This window comes from Anomalospiza imberbis, chromosome 9 (genome assembly GCF_031753505.1).
Source record: "Anomalospiza imberbis isolate Cuckoo-Finch-1a 21T00152 chromosome 9, ASM3175350v1, whole genome shotgun sequence".
In the NCBI taxonomy this organism is placed as follows: domain Eukaryota; kingdom Metazoa; phylum Chordata; class Aves; order Passeriformes; family Viduidae; genus Anomalospiza; species Anomalospiza imberbis.
In genome coordinates, this window is record NC_089689.1 from 25,562,085 (window position 1) to 25,584,316 (window position 22,232).

Genomic DNA, 22,232 nt, shown 5'->3' on the forward strand with positions numbered 1-22,232 from the left:
GTACTAAACCTATATAGTGATTCCAGATTGCTGGGTTCAAAGACCATCACCCTGTCAAAGAAAGATCAATGTAGTTTGATGGATTTTTAAAGCCTTAACAAGATTTCTCCATACACGTGTAGGACTCCTAACACAAGAAATGCAGCTGACACAAGCTCTCTGGCCACAGCCAGTGAGTACATTTCTCTTTATTTTGCAGTTTCAGGGGTTTAGATACAACAACCACAGTCCCAGCACTGCACAAATCACACTCTCAGGATGGGATCACACACACCCAGAACACGTCACAGTAGAGATTCCCAAAAGCAACAGACAGAGGGATCAAGCCTTTAGCACAATGAGCTCAAACCACTCCAAAAAAGTTGCATTTTTGCCCCGAATTTTGTGCTTTTCTTCTTAGAGCTATTACACTTTGAGACACAACAGAAGGAAATTACAAAAGCACTCACTGGTGTCATGATCCAGCACATTACAGGGCAGTGGGCAGGCACTCGACTCCTGTTCCTGACATCAGGAAGTCCCCTCAGTCAGAGGAGATCACAGATCAAAGGTAAAGGCTTTTCAGAATTTTCCCCTTAAGACAACCAACTTCTCTCCATATCCACTTAGTTTAAAAATTTTGCCTCCCTTCAAAGCATGATGTCATAAGAAGTTGACAGAATAACAGGATGTCTTTGCCACATTTCATTTGCAGTTGTGTTTTATTAGTCAATCTTACTTTTCCTAAATTATACTTTGTAGCTGAATCTGAACCCAGAAAATCCATCCCCCCACATACCCATCTAGAACAAGATTAAAAAAATAAATCAACAACAAAATGCAGAAAGAGAATCTAATAATATTGGCACAAACACCTGCCAACACTCACATTTTGGCTTCTGATATTTTATCTCTCTGAGACAGTGCTGTTCCGTATCTTACATGTTTTTGCCTCCAACTAAGCATTCAGCAGCCAACTCCCCTTTTCCTTCATCCTGCAAGATGAGAGAAGATCCAGACTTGGAGAGGTAAAACTACAGGATACAGGGGAAAGGCTGCAGGACAGTCAGATTCTGGGGAGAGGGGACTGGGGACAGGAATGTGCTGAACACAGCAACACCCCCAGCACTCTGCAAGCTGTGCTGGAGAAGTTTGGAGGCAAGGGCAGCTCCTGCAAGGGCTCTTACCCCTTCACTCAGCACCAGCCAAAGCACAGGGAAGGAAGTGCAGGGATGGCTGCAAGGCCTCCTCCTCCTCCTCCCCAGCCTGGCAGCTTTGATTCCTCCCTGTGTTCTTCATCTGTTTGGAGACCTGACACAAAACCCAACCCCTTTCCTCTTCACACTCTGGAGGACCTCACACTGTCACACAGAAATGCTCTACTTTCTGCTCCATCCTGCAGAAAAAACTGAGACCCACGTCTGGAGGACAGCAACAATTCTCAAAATATCTGGGGATTGAATTTTTGTTTTATGTTTAAAAAAAAATACATTCTTGTTTTATAAGAGATTTTCCCCTTTCTTAGACCTGATCCCCTCTAATTGGTTTTTGTGCTTCCTGATGTTCTTGACAAAAACACTCTTTCTGCAATAGAGGAATTTATAATTTAAAAATGCAACATTCTCTGTAGAAATAACATTTGCATCACTACACAATTATTATTCTTCAGTGTAACTCACATTCACACGAGGTGCATTTACAATATTTTTTTCAGATTATTAAATTCTTGGACGAGGAAATATATAATATTAACACTCCAGCACATTAAACAAACATACCAGCTTCCTACAACAGACACTTCTGCCTCTGGACTACATGATAATGCACCACCACAAATGAAAAGATAAAATTTAATCAGGGGGACAAGGACATCTCTCAGTGTGAAAGGTCACTAGCACGAGCAGTTCTGCTGTGAAGGGGGGGGGTTGTCTGTGAGCCTCATGCTCCTTCCAGAAGTGGCCCTGGAATTGTCTGATTCTATGCTCTCTGACATCTTCTCACAGATTATATCCACGAGACGCTCAAACACCTGCCTCACGTTGATGTTTTCTTTGGCACTGGCTTCAAAATAGTCAAAACCTGGGAAAAAAGGGAACAAAAATTATCAATACAGATAATCGTGATGGTTTTTAAAATACCATCTTTTTCAGGATTTACCTTAAGAAAACAAGACATCAGATAATCCTGAAAGTCAGTTGATTCCCACAATCAGAATAATGAGCAGAAAAACTTTTAATAGTTATCAAGCTTCTTTAGGAGTGAAAAGGTTACATGGGTCCTGCCCACTACCCTGGTAAGCACATCTGCAGGTAAGGGTAAACCCAGGGTAAGGCAGTCAGTTCTGCCCCTTTCATCAGTGCAGGTCCCCTGGGCTGCAGCTGGTGACCAGCAAGGTGTGGGGAACCTCCCTGGGCTCCTCACAGCCCTGCCCAGGGCCGGGCTCTACCAAGCCCTGCTGCCCTCTGGCAAGAGCAGAGGTCAGAAGGAGAAAGAAGATGGGGGCTGCTTTCCTTCTGCTGACCAACTTCTGTGCTCAAAAGCAAAATGCTCCTTGACCTTTTGAACACTGACCCTTTCTGATTAAAAAAAAAAACAAACATACAAAAAAAAAACAAAAAAAAACCAAACAAACAAAAAAAACCAGACCAGCAAGGCTGGAGTTACTCCAAGGAAGGGATGGCACCAGCTCCTCCTGCTGCTGCTGCCACCAGGGGCTAGGGGAGAAGCAGCCTCTGACAGACAGCCCAGGCCCTGCCTCACCAGCAGGAATGCCCTGAACTGTGAAGCATTTCTTTATCTCCCTGACCCCAGGGACCTCGAGGGCCAAGCAGGCTGCTACTTCTCTTCTGTCAGGTTATTAAATTGCCAGCAGTGAGAGCTGAGGCCGCACGGAGAGTTTATTTTGCAATAAGCTCCGTTCTGTCATGCTTCATTCTGGGGATATTCTGCATTGCATCAGTTTCCTTTGATTCTGCCACAAACGAAGAGAAAATTTGTCTTAACTGATTAGTGTGCCACTGCTGGCAGGCTGAGTCACCTCGATGTGTGGGATAAGTAGGTGTCCACCCCATTTGGACCCTTTTTAAGATTCATGGGACAAGGGGTGAAGTGATGGTGATGTTTGCCCTGTTAGCAAACAGAGAGAGCAGCCCTGCATCAGATGAGGGTTCTGTCTGCCCCACTTGTTGTTTTGATTATGAATAAAAATGTATATAAAAAGCATAGGAAATCAGAGAACTGCACTTAGATACCTGTTAGTCCAACATTGGCTTAGGTTCTGCTAAACCAATCTATTTTGGTTCAATTCACATTCAGGCTAACAGCAATTTCTTAATCTGATTAGGGAATTATTTCAATGATGTTAATGTCACTATGCAAATTTAGATAAATATGCTGAAGGATAACCTTTATGTGAATCATTATGATGAACATTAGCCCTTCAAGCAGTCAATAGCCAATTAGATTCCTCCCACGTAACTCACAAAATAATTTCATATAATGCTGTACACATTAGCATAGCTACTATAAGGAAAAACTGATCTGATCAAATCAGATCTATTTTTCAGCTCTTTTAAAAAGAGTGTTTTGGAAGTTGGGAGGTGACAGAAGAGCAGAGCTGGGACAGCACTTCCCAAAGGCTGTTGGGCTGCTCTGCACTGGGGTGGTTTCTCCAGGGTGAGCTGGACAAGCACCGGGTCGGGGCAGCACTGGGGATTCTTCTGCAAAACAGCAGAACAGTTTCCTCTTGATGGAATCAGTTCCTATGGTAACCGTGTGTGTGTGTGTGTGTGTTTTGAAGTGTCCCACACGTAAAGGATTCAGATTCTAGATGCTAAGTTTGTATTGAAACAAGGAGATGAATTCTGGGTGGAGAAAAAAACATTTGAAGTCCAAATGGAGTTGGAAGTCCATTGGAAGTCCCAGTTGGGTTGGGAGTTCAAATAAAACTCACCATTTGCTGCTACATTGGTCTGGACAAAATTTCAAATACTAGCAGTGTAATTATTCCTGTGAGATGGGTGGACACACAGGCATCCACAACCTTTCTGAGAGTCTGCAAGCCAGGAACCAAGTTTAGTCACATCGGTATTTTCAAAAGCAAATTAAATTTTGACAAGTAAAAAAGAGCCCATAACTGACTTTGCAAACGAACCATATCTTTGTTTGCTTTTCCAATCCTACACGTAAAGATTTACTCTTACAATAATAACAATGGTCTAATTTGAGATTTGCTTGTTATTTCTTTAGGATGGCAGTGCCTCAAGGCTCCAGCCACGAATGGGTCCCTTTCTGTGTGCCATATGGAGAATTTACACTTTCAAGGCCACACTTTAAACTACACCAATGTATGCAGTGTGTCCTGGAACTCCAGTACCCCCAGTTTAACAGTTTATTATGCACCCTCCAGTTACTGTTTAACAACTGAAGACAACACAGGATTTTATAAATTGAGGATGATAGTCATTCTTTTGGGTCTGGTAAGAATCTCTTCTCTTACAAGTTAAACATTTATGCCCACTGTAAGGGTCTCCACTGTTACCTGAAGGAAATTTTAGCAGGATTGACTTGTTACTTTGAATTCTTTAACAGAAAACAGCAGTATAGTTCAATTTTCACACAGAGCCGTGATTTCATATTAAAAACATCTTATAGGCTATAATAGATAACGAAAAGTGGTAAACAACTTATAAAATAATAAGAATTTACTTGACTCTTCATTATAAAATTTTTATTGCAATCCCAGCTTCCTCTCAATGGTACTGTTTTGCTTTTTCTATCCCGTATCAATAACAAAATGTCATTTGCTTACCTGGATAGAGAAGCCTAGTACATTTTTAAAATATGTTTTACTCAATTCCTCAGTTCTGATATATAAGCTTCTTTCTTTTTCTTTCTTTTATTGTTTACTTAAATAAATGCTTCAACAAAAATCAATAATTGCATTGATTTGCAACGAGTACATGGTACTTGGAGACACAGAGACAGAATTATGTTTATGAAAACTTCTTCTCTTTTCATTCTGATGAGCTAATAAAAGCTTTTCTCTTCAGATAAACTTTATCTTTCTTCCACCTCTAGACATCAGCTTTATAAATACAGTGACACTATAAGTATTCTATCAGGTATTCTTGGCCTACTGAGCCAAAACAAGTGAAATATGAACTTAGAATATATTACACTTCTTAGTTGTGAGACCATTATTGAAGTATGACTGCTGTAAACCAGAAAGGAACAGAGTGCAAAGAAGCAGAGGAAGAAAGGTGGAAAGAAAAGCTTTGCATGTACCCAGCTGATCTGCCAGATGTTTCCCCTTCTCCATGGGAACAATTCTGTCGTCCTCCATGTCACATTTGTTTCCAACCAGGATCACTTGTGCATTGTCCCAGGAGTAAGTCTTGATTTGTGTGGCCCTACAGGAGGTCAAAAGAGATGGTTACATTCCATCAGCTGTGCCAAAATGCAATCCTGTATTAAATATGAAAACAAGTACCATTAATGACACCATCAATATCCCCAAGCTGTGCTAGTTCAAGGACAAATGAGCAGGGTTACACACAAAGCAAGGATGCAACTTGTGTAATTCACAGCACTGCTCTATTTTACTGCTCCTTAACTTTGTGTGACAATAAAGTTTCTTGTTAAGACTTTGCAAGGGTTTTAAAGATCACAAGATCCAGATAAAAAAACTGAATCAAGTAATTTTTGGAGATTAAGGACAAAAAAGGCTTTTGGTAAAGATTATTCTCCTTCAGGTCTCATCTGTCAGAGGAACAACAATCAATTACAGCTCCTAAGGATACTGTCCCATAAAGAAAGCCATACAGTAGATGCACACTTCATGCTGGATTTACAGCTTCATATATAAGATAGAACAACAATAATTCTCTCATTTTCTGCAGCACATTTTGCTGTAGAATTTTAGGAACACCATAAGAACAGAGGGAAGCATCAAGTTGTCTTTGTTCGAACAGGAAAACTTCATGGAGACTGAAAATCACATAGAAACAACTGCAAAGGAGAAAGAGAAAGTTACCAAATTGGGAAGACACGAGATCAAAGCAAGGCTCTGTGAGCTAACAGAACCCAGGAGGACTAAATGACACCTAAGGCTGGAAAGAGCAGCTGCAATCACAGACTAACACTAATTTCAGTAGCACAGGGGTGCAGTGCATGGGAGCTTGGGCAGGAACACTCAGGTGAACTTGGAGCCTCCAAAGTTTCTGTGGCTCATGTGCTGAAACTGGAGTGGAGCTCATTGTGGATCCCAGAACTTTGACCTTTTATTTAGCCTTTTTAGAGTTTTTCCATGACAAAACAGAATATTTTTTTTTTGTATATCCTGAGGTGCCTCTCCCACCATCCTTGGGGCTCCAGAGGTGCTCCAGAGCCAGCAGCAGAACATTATTAGCTCAGCAGAATTCACTTTCACCCATCTTTTCAAACCCACACAACCTATTTTATCCTCACTAAGCTCTGTCTTTGAAGGCTCCCTCCTCCCCAAGGGTATGCTAGAAGCCATACACTCCTCCATCCTCCTCCACTCTCACCTTCCCACTCTGCCCCAGCTCACCACCACTTCAGGCAGGACACTACAGTTTCAGGCAAATCTGCCACTTCCCAGGAAAGCCAGGACTCCACTCAAATTTTACTTCTGTGTACGTTTCCTTGAACTCCCCTAACAATAAACCCCTTGATTCCTTTTCTTTTGAATTAGCAGCAGCCTCCAGCTCTGATCTACTAATGACAATCTTTAATTAGTCTGAGTTGCTTACTTGCCTTTTTCCCTGGAAAGCAGCCAGCTATGTTACTCCAGAGATACCTGGGAAAAAGGGGTCATTTCATTGTGCAACCTGCCTTGAAGAGACTCTGCCTGCTTGGAGTGCCCTGGAGAACAGGAACCTCACCCAAGTCCAGACCCACAGTGCAACATGTAAAAATAAACAAAGATTCTGTGCAATGAAACTTCTTACTCTCCCTAGTGTCCTCTTGGAAAGGCACTCACTCCAATCCCAATTTTAGCTCCTCCAGTCTCACCCTTTTGAGCATCTCCATGTAGATAAGTCCTGTAAGAGCTAATCTGAATCTGTGACGAGTTTTTGTGGGACTCCGGGGTTTCTCAAGGCTCATCAGAGCCTTTCTGCAGTGGTGACTGCAGAAATCAGCCAAAAGCCCAGGAAGATGGAATCTCCCCAGTCTCCTTCCATAAGCAATAGAGAGAAATAAAGTCTCCCCAAGTTCAATTTCAAACAACTAAAAGCAGGCTTCTTTTCTGACTCACAGTTCAGCCTCTGGATTCATTTCAGCCCCTGGCATCATATGGGGACACCCTGCCAAGTCTTAACTATTTACACTAAGAATTACTTAGAAAATGAAAAGGAAGCAAACAGCATGAAGGATCTCCCAGAGAAAAGCATCCTTCTCCTTGTTTTGTACAAATTAGTGAAAAGCCTCTTACAGAAACCAATCTTTACTCTTCTTAGGAATAAAAAACAACCAAAAAAGTTATGAAGAACAAATAAAAGAAACCCTGATGTCCATAAAAAAAGAAAGGCATAAATTTTCCAGCTGTTTTTGGAAAGATAATGAATAGTAACAAGGCTTGTGTGATGAAGCTGTTTCAACAACCATCAGGGCAGCCTAATATTCACACTGGGAGAAACATATTTCTGTGACAATAAAACGCTGTGCCTTGTTTGTGCTGAATTCCCCAAATTAACAATAAAGCACAAACTTTGTGTTTCATGCTTAGAAGAAAAATAGTCTTAGTTTCTCAGTTACATGGAGGTATCAACTCAGTTTGGGTTAAAGATAAATAATGCTGATGATTTGTGAACCCAGATGTCACCTGTATCTAAGTTAAATTGTACCAATTTTTATTTCCCTTCTATGAAATTGTCTAGATTGTCCAAAGCAGAGTTTCCATAATATTTTCTATTTACTTTACAATTCCAAGTACTGAGTATATTTTAGTTCCACTGCAGTTTCAAATGAGGTATAAACAACTGATTTATCCACACACAAAGCTATCAACCCAACATCAAATAACAACTACCAAAGAAGACTGCTAAAAAGAATTCTAGAAACTGAGCTGAAAGCTATGAAAGCTCATTTAACCCTTTCACTCACCCTACAGGAAAGATATAATCAAAGGAAATAATTACTTATTTTCAAATATCAATTAAAACCAATCTTGGTGTTTGCCTATTTATATTTTTTCTTGTAAAATAACCTGACTGAACTCTTGCCACACTGCAGTAAGGAAAATCACTCAGGCTTAATATTTTAAGGTTTCTCATACAACGTGTTGTACATTTTCCAGTGAACAAGAGAACAAATCATCTTCCAGGTATTCCCAAATGCATTTAGTGTCTCTTTCTCCGTGGTTTTAAGATCATCATCATTAATTGGGGTGATTCATGTGAATGAAGGAAAGACTCTGCTTTGCACTCGTATTCTACTTGGAGAGCTTGTCTAAATACTGATATACAGCCATGATCCTCTCACTCAGGAGAGAAAGTGCCTCTTTACTTGGTTTAGGAGAGGTCTGAGTGACACAAAGCAAACCAGGATCCTCTTCAGGACATCCCCCATAGGAAGAGTGAGGGTAGTAAAAGGTCTCCCAGGGAAGAAATCATGTGGCAGACTGGGAGGAATATTTTCATTTCCCTTGTGAATAGGTGAGGCCCAATCAGGAGGCTGCTAAAACAGTCACATGCCAATGAACCAGAGATGGAGATAAAGTAGACACCTTGATTTCTATGGAGAGTAAAGCTCCTGACTGAAGATCATATCCAGTGTAATAAGATTTTTTAATCATAACTGTATCATGCAAAATGGTGGGGGAAAAAATCCTACTTGCTATGCTAGAATACAGCCAATAGAGCAGCACCAGCCAAAAGCTTTTTTTCCTGCATTTGTTGTGCCTTTGGAAGTTCAGGAAGCAATTTTTTAGACTGGGGAAAAACGATCTCCCAGCTGCAATAGCCACTAGAGGACTCTGCTGGCCCAGAGATGCTGGCTTGGCTGCAGCCCTCATCTCTCCACTGAACAAGCTTCAGGAAGGAAGGAAATGGTCCTTTTTATCCATCCCACTACCTCATTTGGGCTCAGAACCTCAAAGTTGCTTGGAAAGATTCCTGACATACAGAGGAAAAACACCCTGATAGTTCACCTCTGTCCTTTGGCTGACAAGGTGCTCTTAGCAAAGATATTCCTGCAGCTCCTGTGGCACAGGAAGACATGAAGCCAAACAGACAGAGCTGACCTTTCCCAGTTTTTATTCTCACACCAGTGCCTTTGATGGAGCAGACCTCAGACTACTTCCAATATAAAGCTTCAGGTTAAACTTCACCTGTGCAAACTTTAAAATAGTAGCAGCTCAGGGACAGAGATTTGGTAAATTTTGGCTAACTTAAGACTGGTAAGTAAAACTTTCTAGAGCAGAACCAATAGACAGACGGGTAGATGAACTGTGTGGTCACATGGATCTGGATCTTGTTTCATAGGGAAACAAGCTGGAAATATTTATAGTTTAGTGAAAGATATTGCCCCAGCTCACATGCCTGAACTCCAATGGAAAACATCCCTGTACGACACTTGCAGAAAAACTTTCATCTGAGCTTGCTGAGCAAAACCTGATGAATGAAACTGGTTTTGGCAAAACATTTGGGTTTGTGTTTCTAACAAGAAAAGAATGTATTCCTCAACCACAAGCTGCTGAAGGGCTGCTGAGGATGGGGCTGCAGTTCATTTGGTGTTGTAGTACTGGGGATGGGGGATGAAAGTGGAGACTGCATCTCGCATGTGACCTTCATGACCAACTGCTTTAGTGAACAGAGAGAACAAAAACTGGGCAGCTTTGGAGGCAAGACAAATCACTTGAAGCAACAAAACAGCTTCAGAGTTACAGCCTGGCTTAGGGGATACAGAATAGGTGTTCAGAAAGCCAGCTGAGCCAGATGCTAGGAGCCAGTGCCACAGCCAGGATGTCACATGCTCCCAGTGGGTCACTGAGATCACTGCAAATCAGTCTGACTCAGGAGATCACATTAACCACTGCACTGCCTTCCTTGCGCCGTTACCACTCCTATCTGCAGTAATGAGCACCAGGAAACCAGCAGAAATGATTGCAAGATATTTCAGGGGAGTCACAGGGCACTACTAAGGAGAAACACAGCCTTTCCCCACATTCCTGAGATGTGAATTGAACAACCACTGTTAATCTCTACTTTTAGCAGCATGGCCATAAATCTTATGAACAACAAAAAAAAAGCATTAAAGGATTAATTTCTTCACAATAAATTGAAACTTTTAAAAGTAACAAATACTATAATATGTTACAATATTTTAATTACAACCTTTTCATTAAAATGAAGCTGTAGAACTTTTTCTAAGGAATGTTTATAAATCAAAGTATTTAGGTGAAGAGGAAAGAACATGGAGGTGATGGTGATGGAGGGTGGGATGTCTCATGCATTCAACAAACAATTGTGGGGAAAGAATTGGCCAAAACCCAAACAAACCCAACATCAACAACAGTATTTCAGTATTTCCTACCAGTCCTGCACAGCATTGAAGGAGTCTTCACTGGTGATATCATACATGAGGACAAAGCCCATGGCTCCTCGGTAGTAGGCTGTAGTGATGGTCCTGTATCTTTCTTGTCCAGCTGTATCCTGCAACAGAAAGGAACATTTAGGCTTTAAGACTTCAGTTCTCAGATGCAAAAGCTGTAATTAGGTCTTATATCTAAAATAAGGCAACCACTCTTTGTTTTTATACATTTTAAAATTCTTAGGGGCTCCCAACTGAAATGAACTCTACTTACATTTTAGCATTAATTAGGCTTTTGCATCAACCATGATTTGTTAAATGCATTTTGACACATGTACTATTAAAAAAATACCAAAGATGTCAACCCTTTAATTGCTCTTCTCTGCCTCAGCTGCAATGCAATAATAAAATGTTAGCAGAGTTCACTGAAAACTGACACTTCAAAGCAGAGGCAAAATAACCAGTCCAGGACTGTTCCAGGCAGAAAACATTTACATGTTGCAATTCGGCGTCACAGTCAGGGAAATGTCCTTGAGGTAGCTGCTGTGGGTGACTCCCTTTCTTGCCTCAGGTTAGAGACAAAAATTAAAAGATTTGATGCAATCAACATTATTATAAAAAGTGAATTTAATGTGGAGTATCCCAATCACAGAGTCTGAGGTGCACATATTAATATGAGATCTCTTAATCCTATTCTGTTGGTTCATCTTAATTCAGTTTAGCCACAGAGTTCCTGCAGAGCTCCTCCACCTGCAGTTGTCATTTCTGCATTCAGCTGGGCAGCACAAAGGTGAACTCTGGCATATGCAACAGAAGAATTTTGAAAGACTTGTGACAGCCAGAAAACATGTCAACTACCATCTGCTGGATGCCAGTAGCATTTTTCCTTTACATTCTGCAAGCTTATTTTTAAACGGAGGAATATTTCTTCACCAGAACAGCAGTTCTACAGCCCAATCCATTCCCTCCAGACCTGCCTTCTGAGCCAAGGAGAGAAGTCATGTGCTGATTGACTCTTTCACTCTGAAGGTGTCTATCTTTTGAACACATTTCATCCTTTGGGCAAATGGGAGCTCTGTGAAACAGCTGCAGGGAGCCAAAGGGCTTTGCCTTCAAAGTATGTGCTCAGTATGAGGTGTCAGCTTATAGTTACTGTGATGGGTTAGTTCTAAAATGAACCATCCTTCAGTCCCCCAAAACCCACACTGAAGAAAGCATTGCTGCCACTGGTTTAAAATGGGATTAAAGTTCTAAAGAAAAAGACCCTAAAGGACTTAACAACCATGTAACTAGTTGGAAGAGTAAAATAAACCCTCACAGAGCACTCTTGCAGTAGAGATCAGACACACCACATCACCACAGCCCCAGGAGACAGTGGGGGGGGAGAAACTCAGCTCTAAAATCATCCTGCCCATCATACCCACACATGCAGCTTTGTTTCTGCTGCATGCAAGAGACAGTGTTGGCCCTTGCAGAACACACAGCAGCCAGTCTGTGGCTGCCCGTTGTTCTGCACCAGAACATCACAGAGCCTCTCTGCAGGACAGCACTTGTAAATAAGCTCCCTACAGCTTGCTTAAAAGGCTCTGCTATTGCACTACTGTGAGACTATCCACAGCTGTAACATACTGTGAATTTCCCAGTGGAGAGGCTGTGCAGCAGGAATCATGCTGTTTCTCCACCAGCTGTCTGGGAAAATATGTCATTTTTTTCCCTTAAACTTGTGCATTTATTTCAAGACAGGGTAGTCCATTGGCTGATCACAATGAACCATTGCACACTGGCTGAGGAATTGTTCTGTTCCCTCCTGACAACAGGTCAGAGATGGGAATATCAGAATGAGCTGGGCTCCACCCTGCAGCATGAGTGAACATTTCCTGCCAGTGATAAATCCGTGACAGAGCGCTCTCATATTCATTGACACCGCATCCCCCCTTAGCTGCTGAACAGCTAAACCAGCCATGACAACTAGATCCCAACTATATTTCTTCAAGCAAGGAAGGTCTCAGCAGCAATAGCATTGTTCTTTTGTTCAGAGAGATGATAGTTGCTTTACTTTAGCCTGATTTCCTAAAGACATGAGGCTTATTAAAACATCAGTCTCCACCTAGGCACTCTTGATCAAATCTGGCTGAGGGAAAATGTGTTCAAATGTTTTTACATATGTCACAAAAAGTAGCTGTAAGGTGAAGAAAGACCTTAAGCATACCTTAGCTGTGAAAAAAGCTGAAGTGCAATGATTATCTTCTCCAAATACCAAAGGATTCACAATAGAGAGGCTTTCTTTGTGTCTCATTAGGAGAAGGCCCTAAATCAGTATCAGTAACTTCAGAGATTCTGCAACCAACAAAACCAAATAAATCCAAAGGAAGTCAGGTTCCTCCACATCTCATGTTCACAGCATTATTGTTTGATACCTGCATTCACAGGTTCATCTGCCTTCCAAATCTCATCTCCTATTTTCTCCTCTGTGTTTAAGCAGTGCTCACTCAGGCTTAGGGCATCAGGCTGTGACTAGGCAGTAACTGACTGCAAGACACATTGTCAAGTTACATGCTGAATAATTTGGAAAGAAATTAAATTTGACAATGGCTCAGAGCAAGGACTCAGCTCTAGGGACATACATCCAGGCTGTCCTGGGAAACAGCTTCAAGGGACACACAGGGTGACTCCCAAAATCTGTCCTGATACCACCTCAGTGCCCCAGCTCAGTGAGGAATTGGACTGAAAAAGCCAAATTGTGCTATTGCCTGAAAGCTCTGGAATTTAGCAAATCTGATTTGCTGATTTCACAATTCTGTGATCCCCTTGTGCGTGGGGATGGGCCATGCAATTATACAATTTACACATCAGTGAGACATGGGGCTGCAGGAGGTACAGAACCCCAAGGGATGACATGAGTTTGCTCAGTCATGACCTGTCCTATGTGGGCAGTGCACTTAAATCACAGAAAGATAAGTTGCATATTCACTAGGATATACTTGTGTGCCTGCCTTCTCAGATTATCAGAGGGAGTGTGTGTGAGGGAAATGCATCCTGTATCTCACGGTATATAAAGATTGTTCATACCCTTGCCCTGGTAGCCATGTGTTACAGTGCAGAGATGTGATTTATCTCCTCCTGAGTCACTAAAGGCTTCCTTGCTCTGTTTTACTGTACAGGTACAGAGCATGTCATCTCCCCTCACAGCTTCACAGTGGCATTTCTCCAGCTGCATCTGCATTGCTGTACTATCACTCTGAAATTACTTTTTTCCTCAGGATACATTAGCTCCTTAGACAGCAATAAACTGGCTTAATTTTCTTGACTCACACCATGACAGCTCAAGTGCACACCCCCCACCCCAGGTGCCTCAGCATAATTAAAATAAAACAAACTGCAAAATCTGAGCTCACTTTCTTCAGCATTTACAACAGTTGTCCTTCCCTCAGTTTAAAACACCACGAGCCTCAGGTAATTAGTCATTTCAGGTTTTTAAGTTCCAGTTGTTTATCTAATGAAGGAAAAAACAACTGACAGAAATCGATCCCCACCCAGTTGTTTCCAAGATTTCCAGGTAGACCACAAACTCATTAGGAGGCAAGTACATGAGGCACAGGCAGGGATCAGCAGAAAGGTGATGCAGCACTAATTAACAGTCTAGCCAAATGCCTGGGTGCAATAGCCTGAGCCCCCAGCATCCAGAAACCTGCCAGGCTGCCCCTGAGGAGGAACCAGAGAGCTTGGCTGTAAGCAGGCACAGGAGGGTCTCTGTGAGGTGTATTTACACCAGTGTGCTACCAGCTCTGTTCTTCTGCGGCTTACGTGTGTGCCTGTGCTTTATGCAAACAATTAAAAACACCCACAGGACCATTAGTGGGGAGCTTGAAACAAAATTTTGAAGGTTTTGCATTAATGAGCAATCGTGTTTATCAGAGAAGAAAAAGACCTAAATGCATTTGCATTGTGTGCAGATGCCCTCTAGTCTCAGGATCCATCACGCAAACATTCACAATAGGAGTACAATCAGCTTTTCTTAAATTTACTTGGCTGTCTCAGCAGAAACGACAAGTTACTAACACAGGAAACATATTTGAGTTTTTAAAATAATGACAGATGCTCTTTGTTGCAGGTCTGAAAAATCACAATCCCTGATTCCAAACCATCCTTCTTCTAGTGAAGATTTCCAGCGACAAATTCTTTGTTCCAAATAAAATGTCACTGAAACATCTAATCTGTACTGAATTTAATCCCCTTAGCACCATGACTTTTCTAGCAGTGTATGTGACAAATAGCCTCTAAGGAAATAAACATTTCAATTTTTTAATGGATTATGGTGCGATTTCCATGTTGTTGGTTTGTTGGGTGTTTTGGTTTTTTTTTTTTTAATAAGAATAATATGTAAGAATGAGAGTTGCTTATTTTCCAGCTATTGGCAACATCTACAAGCTGCATGTACTTGGCATCATCCCTCCTTAGGCTGCCTGGAGTCAGAACAGAGGCTACATCCTCCCCAATAACCAGCACCCACCACAGTCTTCATCAGACCTGGTGAAGGAAAGACTTCTTCCCTGCTGTTAAATGGCACACTGTAACACTTACACTATGGCATTTTGCACCTTGTTTGGGGTTTGGTCAGCTGTGCAGAGAGGATAATCCACTTCCCAACCCCTGGTTATAGGGGGATGTTACACTCACACACAGACACACACACATGTCCTTTGCAAAAGTACACTTTGGAGTGGAAGCTACCAATAATCAGATAAACAAAAGTCACCTTGGGAAAGGGGAAAAAAACAACCCACCCACCACGTATCACAAGGGAGAGGGACCTTGGGCAGACTAGACTTAATGTGTCATTAATAAGAGAATGTTAACAGTAAGCTTAGCATTTCCTGCTGGCGGCTAGAAATAGGAACAAACAGGCAAGCAGGATGAGTCACTGGTTAAGACATGGAAAAGATGTGATGTCATGAAAAACCTGTGAAGATTCATTTGCTGCCAGGAGCAAAATAACACCTGGTTCCTTCAGAACGCAGCTCTGATCAAAATGCTCCAGTTCAACAGATCATATTAGGCATTTTGTTTTTTCCTCTCGTTATTGAGTGCTACCATCGCCCAAGAGCTACTGGAACCTACTCAGACCCATTCAGCTGCCTTGAGACGTTTCATTTCAGCAATATGAGGGAAAACATGTCTGATGTGAAAAAGACCCAACACAAATCCTCTGCCTTTTCTGATAAAATGCTCTACCCTTGCTAAGTGCTTTTTAAACATTTTCCCATTATGGCTATCTTCACTTCCACTCTTTAGAAGCAGTAAAACCGGCAGTCTTGTATCATTTCAGTACTTACCAGATGCAGGAATTTCCCTTTTCCTCCCCTATTTTACTTACCCTGTACAGAAAGTTCTACCACCCTGTTCTCTCTAACATTGCCACACTAACTGCTTGTAATGCAGAGGAGGAAATTTTTTGGAAAGAGACTTTTAGTGCATGCAGAGCCTTCAAGAGCTCACCAGTCATTGAGGCCTCGGTCATGCCCAACACACAGGCTTTTGAAATTGTTCCCTGTAACAGTGGCTGAGTATCTCTTCAGGTGAGGCACTGCACTTACTTTTCAAAGTACTTTGTAAAATAAGCTTATGGACAAGCAGGAAAAGCTACTGTAGATTGACCTAATCCACCATTTAAATATTTCTGGCAGTAAGGAAGCCCCCGCTCTTTTAACTTTTCTCAGCAACTCCACACCATATAAGACAAGAAGTCAACCACTGAAAATGCAACAGGGTGCATTTGCTCAGGAGAATGTAATTCCCACACTGGAATCAGGCCAAGGTACTGTGATTGACACTACTGCTCATGATCTGCTAAGATGTTAAAAATGTTATTTCCATTTTCCCAGGTGCCTTGAGATTGTAGTGAAGATTAGCATGAGTTGCCCTTCCTGATCTGTCAGAGGGTAAGGAGGACTGGAACAGGACTGGCTTGCCTATGAACCTTATCTGCTCTTCTCATCATTTTCTAGGCTAAGTTTTTCTGTTAAAGTATTTAAAAGACAGTGGCTAAAAAAGTGAAATCACATAGAGAGATATACACTAAGATAAGGTTCACTGGGCACATTTCTTAAACCTCATAAGAATTCGAAAGTTTTATTTTTCATTACTTAGAACTAACATGAAGATCAGTCTCATATTGTTGATTCTTTCTGATTCAGCTATCTTGATGGAAAAATAAAGAAATGGCAGTGATAAAAATCTGCAGCATCCACACCACATGACTACTTCAAATTCCCTTTCTTTAGCTCCAAATAAACAGCAAACAAAGTTCAAGAGGCATATGATGCATTTGAAAGCCCATCCACTGTGGGCAAGTGATAAAACCATCACTGATATGATAAAAAAAAAACCAACAAACCAAAAACATCTAAAGAGGCTGAGATCCCAGAGCAAGTAGCATTTTGGGCAGTGGATGCATTATTATTATGGAATATGTTGCCAGTTTTGCTAGATCTTTTTAGTTTTCCCACGTATATCCCTTAATTCTGTTAATTAGCCCCTGTAAGAACAGCTGAACAGCACACAGATGTCTGAGCAGGGTTAGCCACTATAAGCATTATTAATTAGCTGCTGTTGAGAAGCTGCTAAATGAATCGCAGCTGGAGCACTTCAGAAGCAGCACTCACTCCCGAGAAGGAGCCAGCACGGCCACGCTAACTGGTCCTGCAGGGCAAGGGATCGATGTGCTCCAGCCCCGGGCCACGGCGGTGGGCACAGCTCCCTGCTGGCCCAGCGGCACGAAGGGAGATCTCAGCGCGTCGTCAATCGGCTGCCAAAAGAACAAGTGCACAGCCCGCGAGGAGGAAGCGCGGTGATGTGCCCTACAGATCCGCCTGGATGCCGTAGCCTGCTCCTCTGATCTCGGAAGGAACAAGGTGAAGGGAATGAGCATCGCGGTGCCGTGGGGCTCCCTCCCATTCCACCGCACGCAGCAACGGAGCAAATCCCCGCAGGGAGAGCAGCCGAAGAGGACGCAGGCAGACGGGCCGAGCCCGTTCCCCGGTGATCCAGTGGCATGGTAACCGGCACGGCAGCGGGCAGCGGGCAGCGCCAGGGCTGCCGGCGGCTCGGCGGAGCCGGCTGGGCGCTGGGACGGCCGTGGCGGCGGTGCCCGGGCATGGGGCCCGGCCCTGGGCAAGACCTTCCTCAACGCATTTACAAAGCAATTCTTTCCGTGTTTACGCAAGTCAGTGACTTGGTGCTGAAAGACCTGTTGCAACCCCGAATTGTGGGGAAAAAAAAAAAAAACAAACAACAAAACCAGCTTGGTACTCTGCTAGGAGCATCCCTCCGAGGGCTGGCTCTTATCCAGGGAAGATTTCATCTTATTCAGGAGTGGATTAAGGCTAAATCCGAGCCTCACACTTCACAAGAACCCCCTAGAGATATTATGTCAAGAGGGTCAATTCTAAGATAAAGTGCTCAGAAATTCTGGGAAGCTGTCCATGATACTTTTGAGATTAAAATACCAAACTGAATTACAAGCATGAGTCAAGAATGTGTGCTTTAATTTGAAGGGCAGCAGCAAGACAAAAATAAAATAATCAAGCTTAATTTATATTAACAACAACATGCCAATGAAAAGAAAATATAATGTTCTTTTAGGTCTTTAAAATCCTAATGTGTAATTTTTTATGATTTGGTGGAAATTTAGAGTAGATCAGGCAATTTTTCAATTATTACCTCCCAGATTAGGAAAAAAGCCCCACTGCTGTATTCAGGTGAGCATTAAACAGAAATATAAAGAAGGTTCTAGCATTCAAGAAGGTAGAATGAATGTTTAAAGACGACAAAACCCAAGAGCAATCTGAACCACATAAACCAGACGGTAAATAAAAAGGAAAATAAAAAAGTGCGTATCTTACTTCAGTGGAGTTTGAAATACATTTTCTAAATGCTAGAATTAACAATAACATAGATTCCTCTCTCTCATGTGTTTTTGTTTGACAGAAATGTGCACATACTTTGCAAAGCAATGTAATAAATAGATTTGATATATTGGTGACATGTTTAAATTCACAAGAAATGTAAAAAAAATCAAATGGAATTTGAAACTCTCCAAGTAAACCCACATCTCTGCTAAGAATATAAAGGAAGACTTTCAGCTAAAGAACATCTATTTTGGAATAGTCCTAAGCATCCTGAAATAGAAGCTTAGAATTGAAGTGCTTTGTCAGCCACAACAGTACACGTGTGATGATGCTCAGTAATAGCACAAGACAAAGAAAATAATCTTCTACCATTTACCATGGTGTTTTCTATTATAACCACACAGATAAGACGTTAAAAGAGAATTTTGGTTGTGCAGCAGCTGCAGGTGGCTCCCAAGGCAGCCCAGCAAGCACCTCAGGGCAGAAGTGGTCACAGCTGATGCATTTCTAGGCGTGAGGCTCTTTTGAGCACTGTTTTAAGTTCACCCACCCTTGTGGTGATGCTCCTTTCTCTTTTCCATTTGGAAAGAGAGCCATGAGCAAATACTCCTCAACACACATGTAATGTTTTGCTGTTTCTACTCTGGTATTTTTACTGACCAATTCATCACCACCTCCCTGCTCTTGCTAAGCCCCAAACTGCCTTTGGCCGGTGGACACATCAAGGGCCCGAGTGGCTCAAACCTTCCTGATGGAAAGCACATCTTCATGTTCACCTTTTCAGAACGACAGAGGAAAACGGCAGCAGATTTCCCAGATGAAGAAAATGTGGAGTTGGCACTATAAAAAAGCAATATGCTGCTCCATGCCTCCAGGTTCACCTGTCCCCAGCCATGCACACCAGTGGGGCTTTGGTCAGGCTCTCAAGCACAGCCTGCTGCTTTTACTTAATAGGACCACTCAATCCAGCCCAAATTTGGGGACTGATATAAAATAAGTCCTGAAGAATTGTAAAGTCCTGTCTGCATCCAGCAGACCTCAGCAAAGAATCTTGCATATGCAGGGGTCCTGACTTCTCTCAAATGTTCCTCTTCCTAGATAAGGCACAGCTTTTCCCATGTGATCTGTTTCTCAAAGCACAGACCTCAGCCCAAGGAAAGGAGTCTGTAAAAAAGCTCTTAATGACAACTCCAAAGTGTCTTATTTAAAGCTAATAAAAAGCCTATAAGCAACAGAGACAGCATGAGATCATATTTGTACAGAACACTAAATGTGTGCAAAGCTTTACAGATCAACAAAAATATGGGGGCATCAGTCTTCATTATATTCTAGCAATTTTATACTAATATAGCTTCATAAAATAGGGAAACTGCACAGCATTACCCCAAGCAAGCAAAGGTCTATCAACCAATCTGTAATTGAAGCAATCATAGTATCAGGCACAATACAAGCACAAGTTCACACATTATGCTGCTTCCTAAATCACCCAGGCCCTCTGCCAGCAGAAAACTGAAATCAGACTCTCTGGACCCCTGGCTCAGTTCAGCAAAGGGAGCTGAACTACACTCCATTAACTTGTACTTCTGGAAACACTTCCCAGCTTAGGAATGAATTAGTAGTGTTACACTGGGAAAAACACACACTGAAATATTTATCAAATGAAAGCAGCCTCCCTAGCAAGCAGTAACCTCTGGGCAGACTGTGCTCTGCTTTCATGTGCAGCTGAGTGATGTGTCTGGAGAAGGTGCAACAAGTTGATGTTTGGAGTAACACACATTACTTACTGTGACAGAGATAAAGAAAGGGCTCTTAGGACTTGTTTCTTGTCCCACCCCTGCCCAAATCACATACCTGGACTGAAAGGGTGCAAAAGCAAACTTTGGAGCAAAGCATAAGTGAGCAGAATTAGATGTGCCAGTCAGCAAAAGACATTTTCACTAAAGGGGACATGACTTCAGCAACAGCATAACTGCTTCAATACATTATGAAACTACAATTAAATTAATTGCACTTTCTGCCTGCTGCAATTTTGCCTTATTCTGACATCAAAGAATTATAACTCAACACAATTTTGGAGGCTTCAGAGCAGCAGGGGAAGCTTTGGTATTGGCTGTCTGGAGCTCACCCTGATGCTTTATCCCAAGATTCAGGTAGTGACAGTATCTGCCCATTCTGCAGAAGAGAGCGATTCCTGGTCCTTCAGAGAACAGTTGCTGTTTCACTGCTCTGCTCATATCACAAACACCACCATCAGAACAACAGAGTTCAGAGAACAAAATGTATCCCCATTTAAAGTACTAATAAAACTCATACAAAGAACTGAAAGGAAAAAACAAGTCTCTCTTCACATGGCACCAAGATCTACTTTCTCCATCTATTTTTCCCGATGGAAGTAATTTCCCTTGACCACAGCTTTTCTTTACATCTCCCGAGCCAGCTGAAAAATTATGAAAGCCACAATAATATCCAAAACTGTTTAGATGTGTTCTTTTGCTAGTTCTTCATATGGAGCCTGGAGGGGAAGTGGAAGATTTCATCCCTGTCCTACCAGGACAAACTGAGAGCTCCCATAACTCTCAACTTCAGCCAGGTCTTTTTAGCAAACTGTGTGATAACATTAGAGCTCATCTCTTGTCAACACCTCCAGCTAAGAGAAGGGAATCCTAAAATCTAACCCTCAACAAGAAGTTTTCACAACTTTTAAACAGCTCTTTCTGCCAGTCTTCCTGATGCTTAGTGACAAAAAATTTCCTGGATTCGAGTTATCCTCATAAAGTAGGGCAAAAGTAAATATGCAGCAAAGTTCCATCCATGTTATATACTCTTCCTGGAGTCAGTCAGGCAGTAAGTATTAGATGATAAAGAATAAGCATTCTGTTCTAATCTCATAGTGTCCTTCCACATCACTAATGATACATCAAATCACTCTGCATTCATTAGGGCAGTTACGTCAACAGTCAGCAAATGTTATAAAAAAACTCTTAGATAAGAACAGGCAACATGTTTACCTCCTTTTAATCAGTGAGCAGGGGAGCTGCAGTCTATCTCCTGAAATGAGATGCAAACATAACCGACCTGCACACGTCCCCTCTTTCAAAACAGCTTATTGACATGAGCTGCAGGAACCACCTTGCATCCACACTTGCTTCAGTGCCACATCCACGCTCTGCTCTTCAGAAAGGGAAGAGGTGGCATTTTTGTGTGGAAAGAAGAAAAACAGCAGGTATTCAAGGTGCACCTGGCAAACAACAAGGGTAATCTCTGTGCCCATGAAAGAAAATGGGAGGGATGAAACTAGAAATAGACTGGGACTTTTCTGGAGGGAATGGGATCTGTCACTTCAGGGAAGGAGACACCTTGTAACATGACATGGTTGAGGAATAAGGGACAAACTGAAATGAGCCAAAAGAAGAGCAAGAAAACATGATGGGAAGGCTGGCTCATCATAAACTGTTGGAAAGATGAGCTGTATTTGGTTGAGTTAAGTACAACAATCATCCCAGGATGTTGCAAGGCTTGTTTCAAAAAAGGCAAAAAAAGCAGCTTCCTTGGGCAGGAGACAGGTCTGTTCTTCTGTGAGAGATTAGCAGGTCTTCAGGCAGTCTCTCCTTCAAGCTTGAATGACTCTCTAAATCTGCAATTCCCAAGGTACTCAGAATCTGCAGATTATAAAATGATATTATCCTTGTCACACTCAGTAAGACCAAAGAACTCTGGCTGATCTCACTAGGTCTAGGACTTGTATCCATTTCACTATTCAAATTTTTCAAAGGTAGGGAAAACACCTCAATT

At 42.0% G+C, this 22,232-nt stretch overlaps 1 protein-coding gene across 4 annotated transcripts in view; it reads right to left on the reverse strand.

Moving 5' to 3' along the window:
* Nucleotides 1–1,815: 1,815 nt before the first annotated feature.
* The window catches only part of RAB3B (RAB3B, member RAS oncogene family), a 49,577-nt gene continuing 29,160 nt past the window's right edge, over nucleotides 1,816–22,232 (reverse strand). For all 4 annotated transcript variants that reach the window (XM_068198750.1, XM_068198748.1, XM_068198749.1 and 1 more), the window contains exons 3-5: nucleotides 10,537–10,655; nucleotides 5,266–5,390; nucleotides 1,816–2,058 (exon numbers count right to left, since the gene is read on the reverse strand). In XM_068198750.1, coding sequence (XP_068054851.1) covers nucleotides 1,871–2,058; nucleotides 5,266–5,390; nucleotides 10,537–10,655 — 432 coding nt within the window. In that variant the 3' untranslated portion in view covers nucleotides 1,816–1,870. The remainder of the gene's footprint in view (nucleotides 2,059–5,265; nucleotides 5,391–10,536; nucleotides 10,656–22,232) is intronic.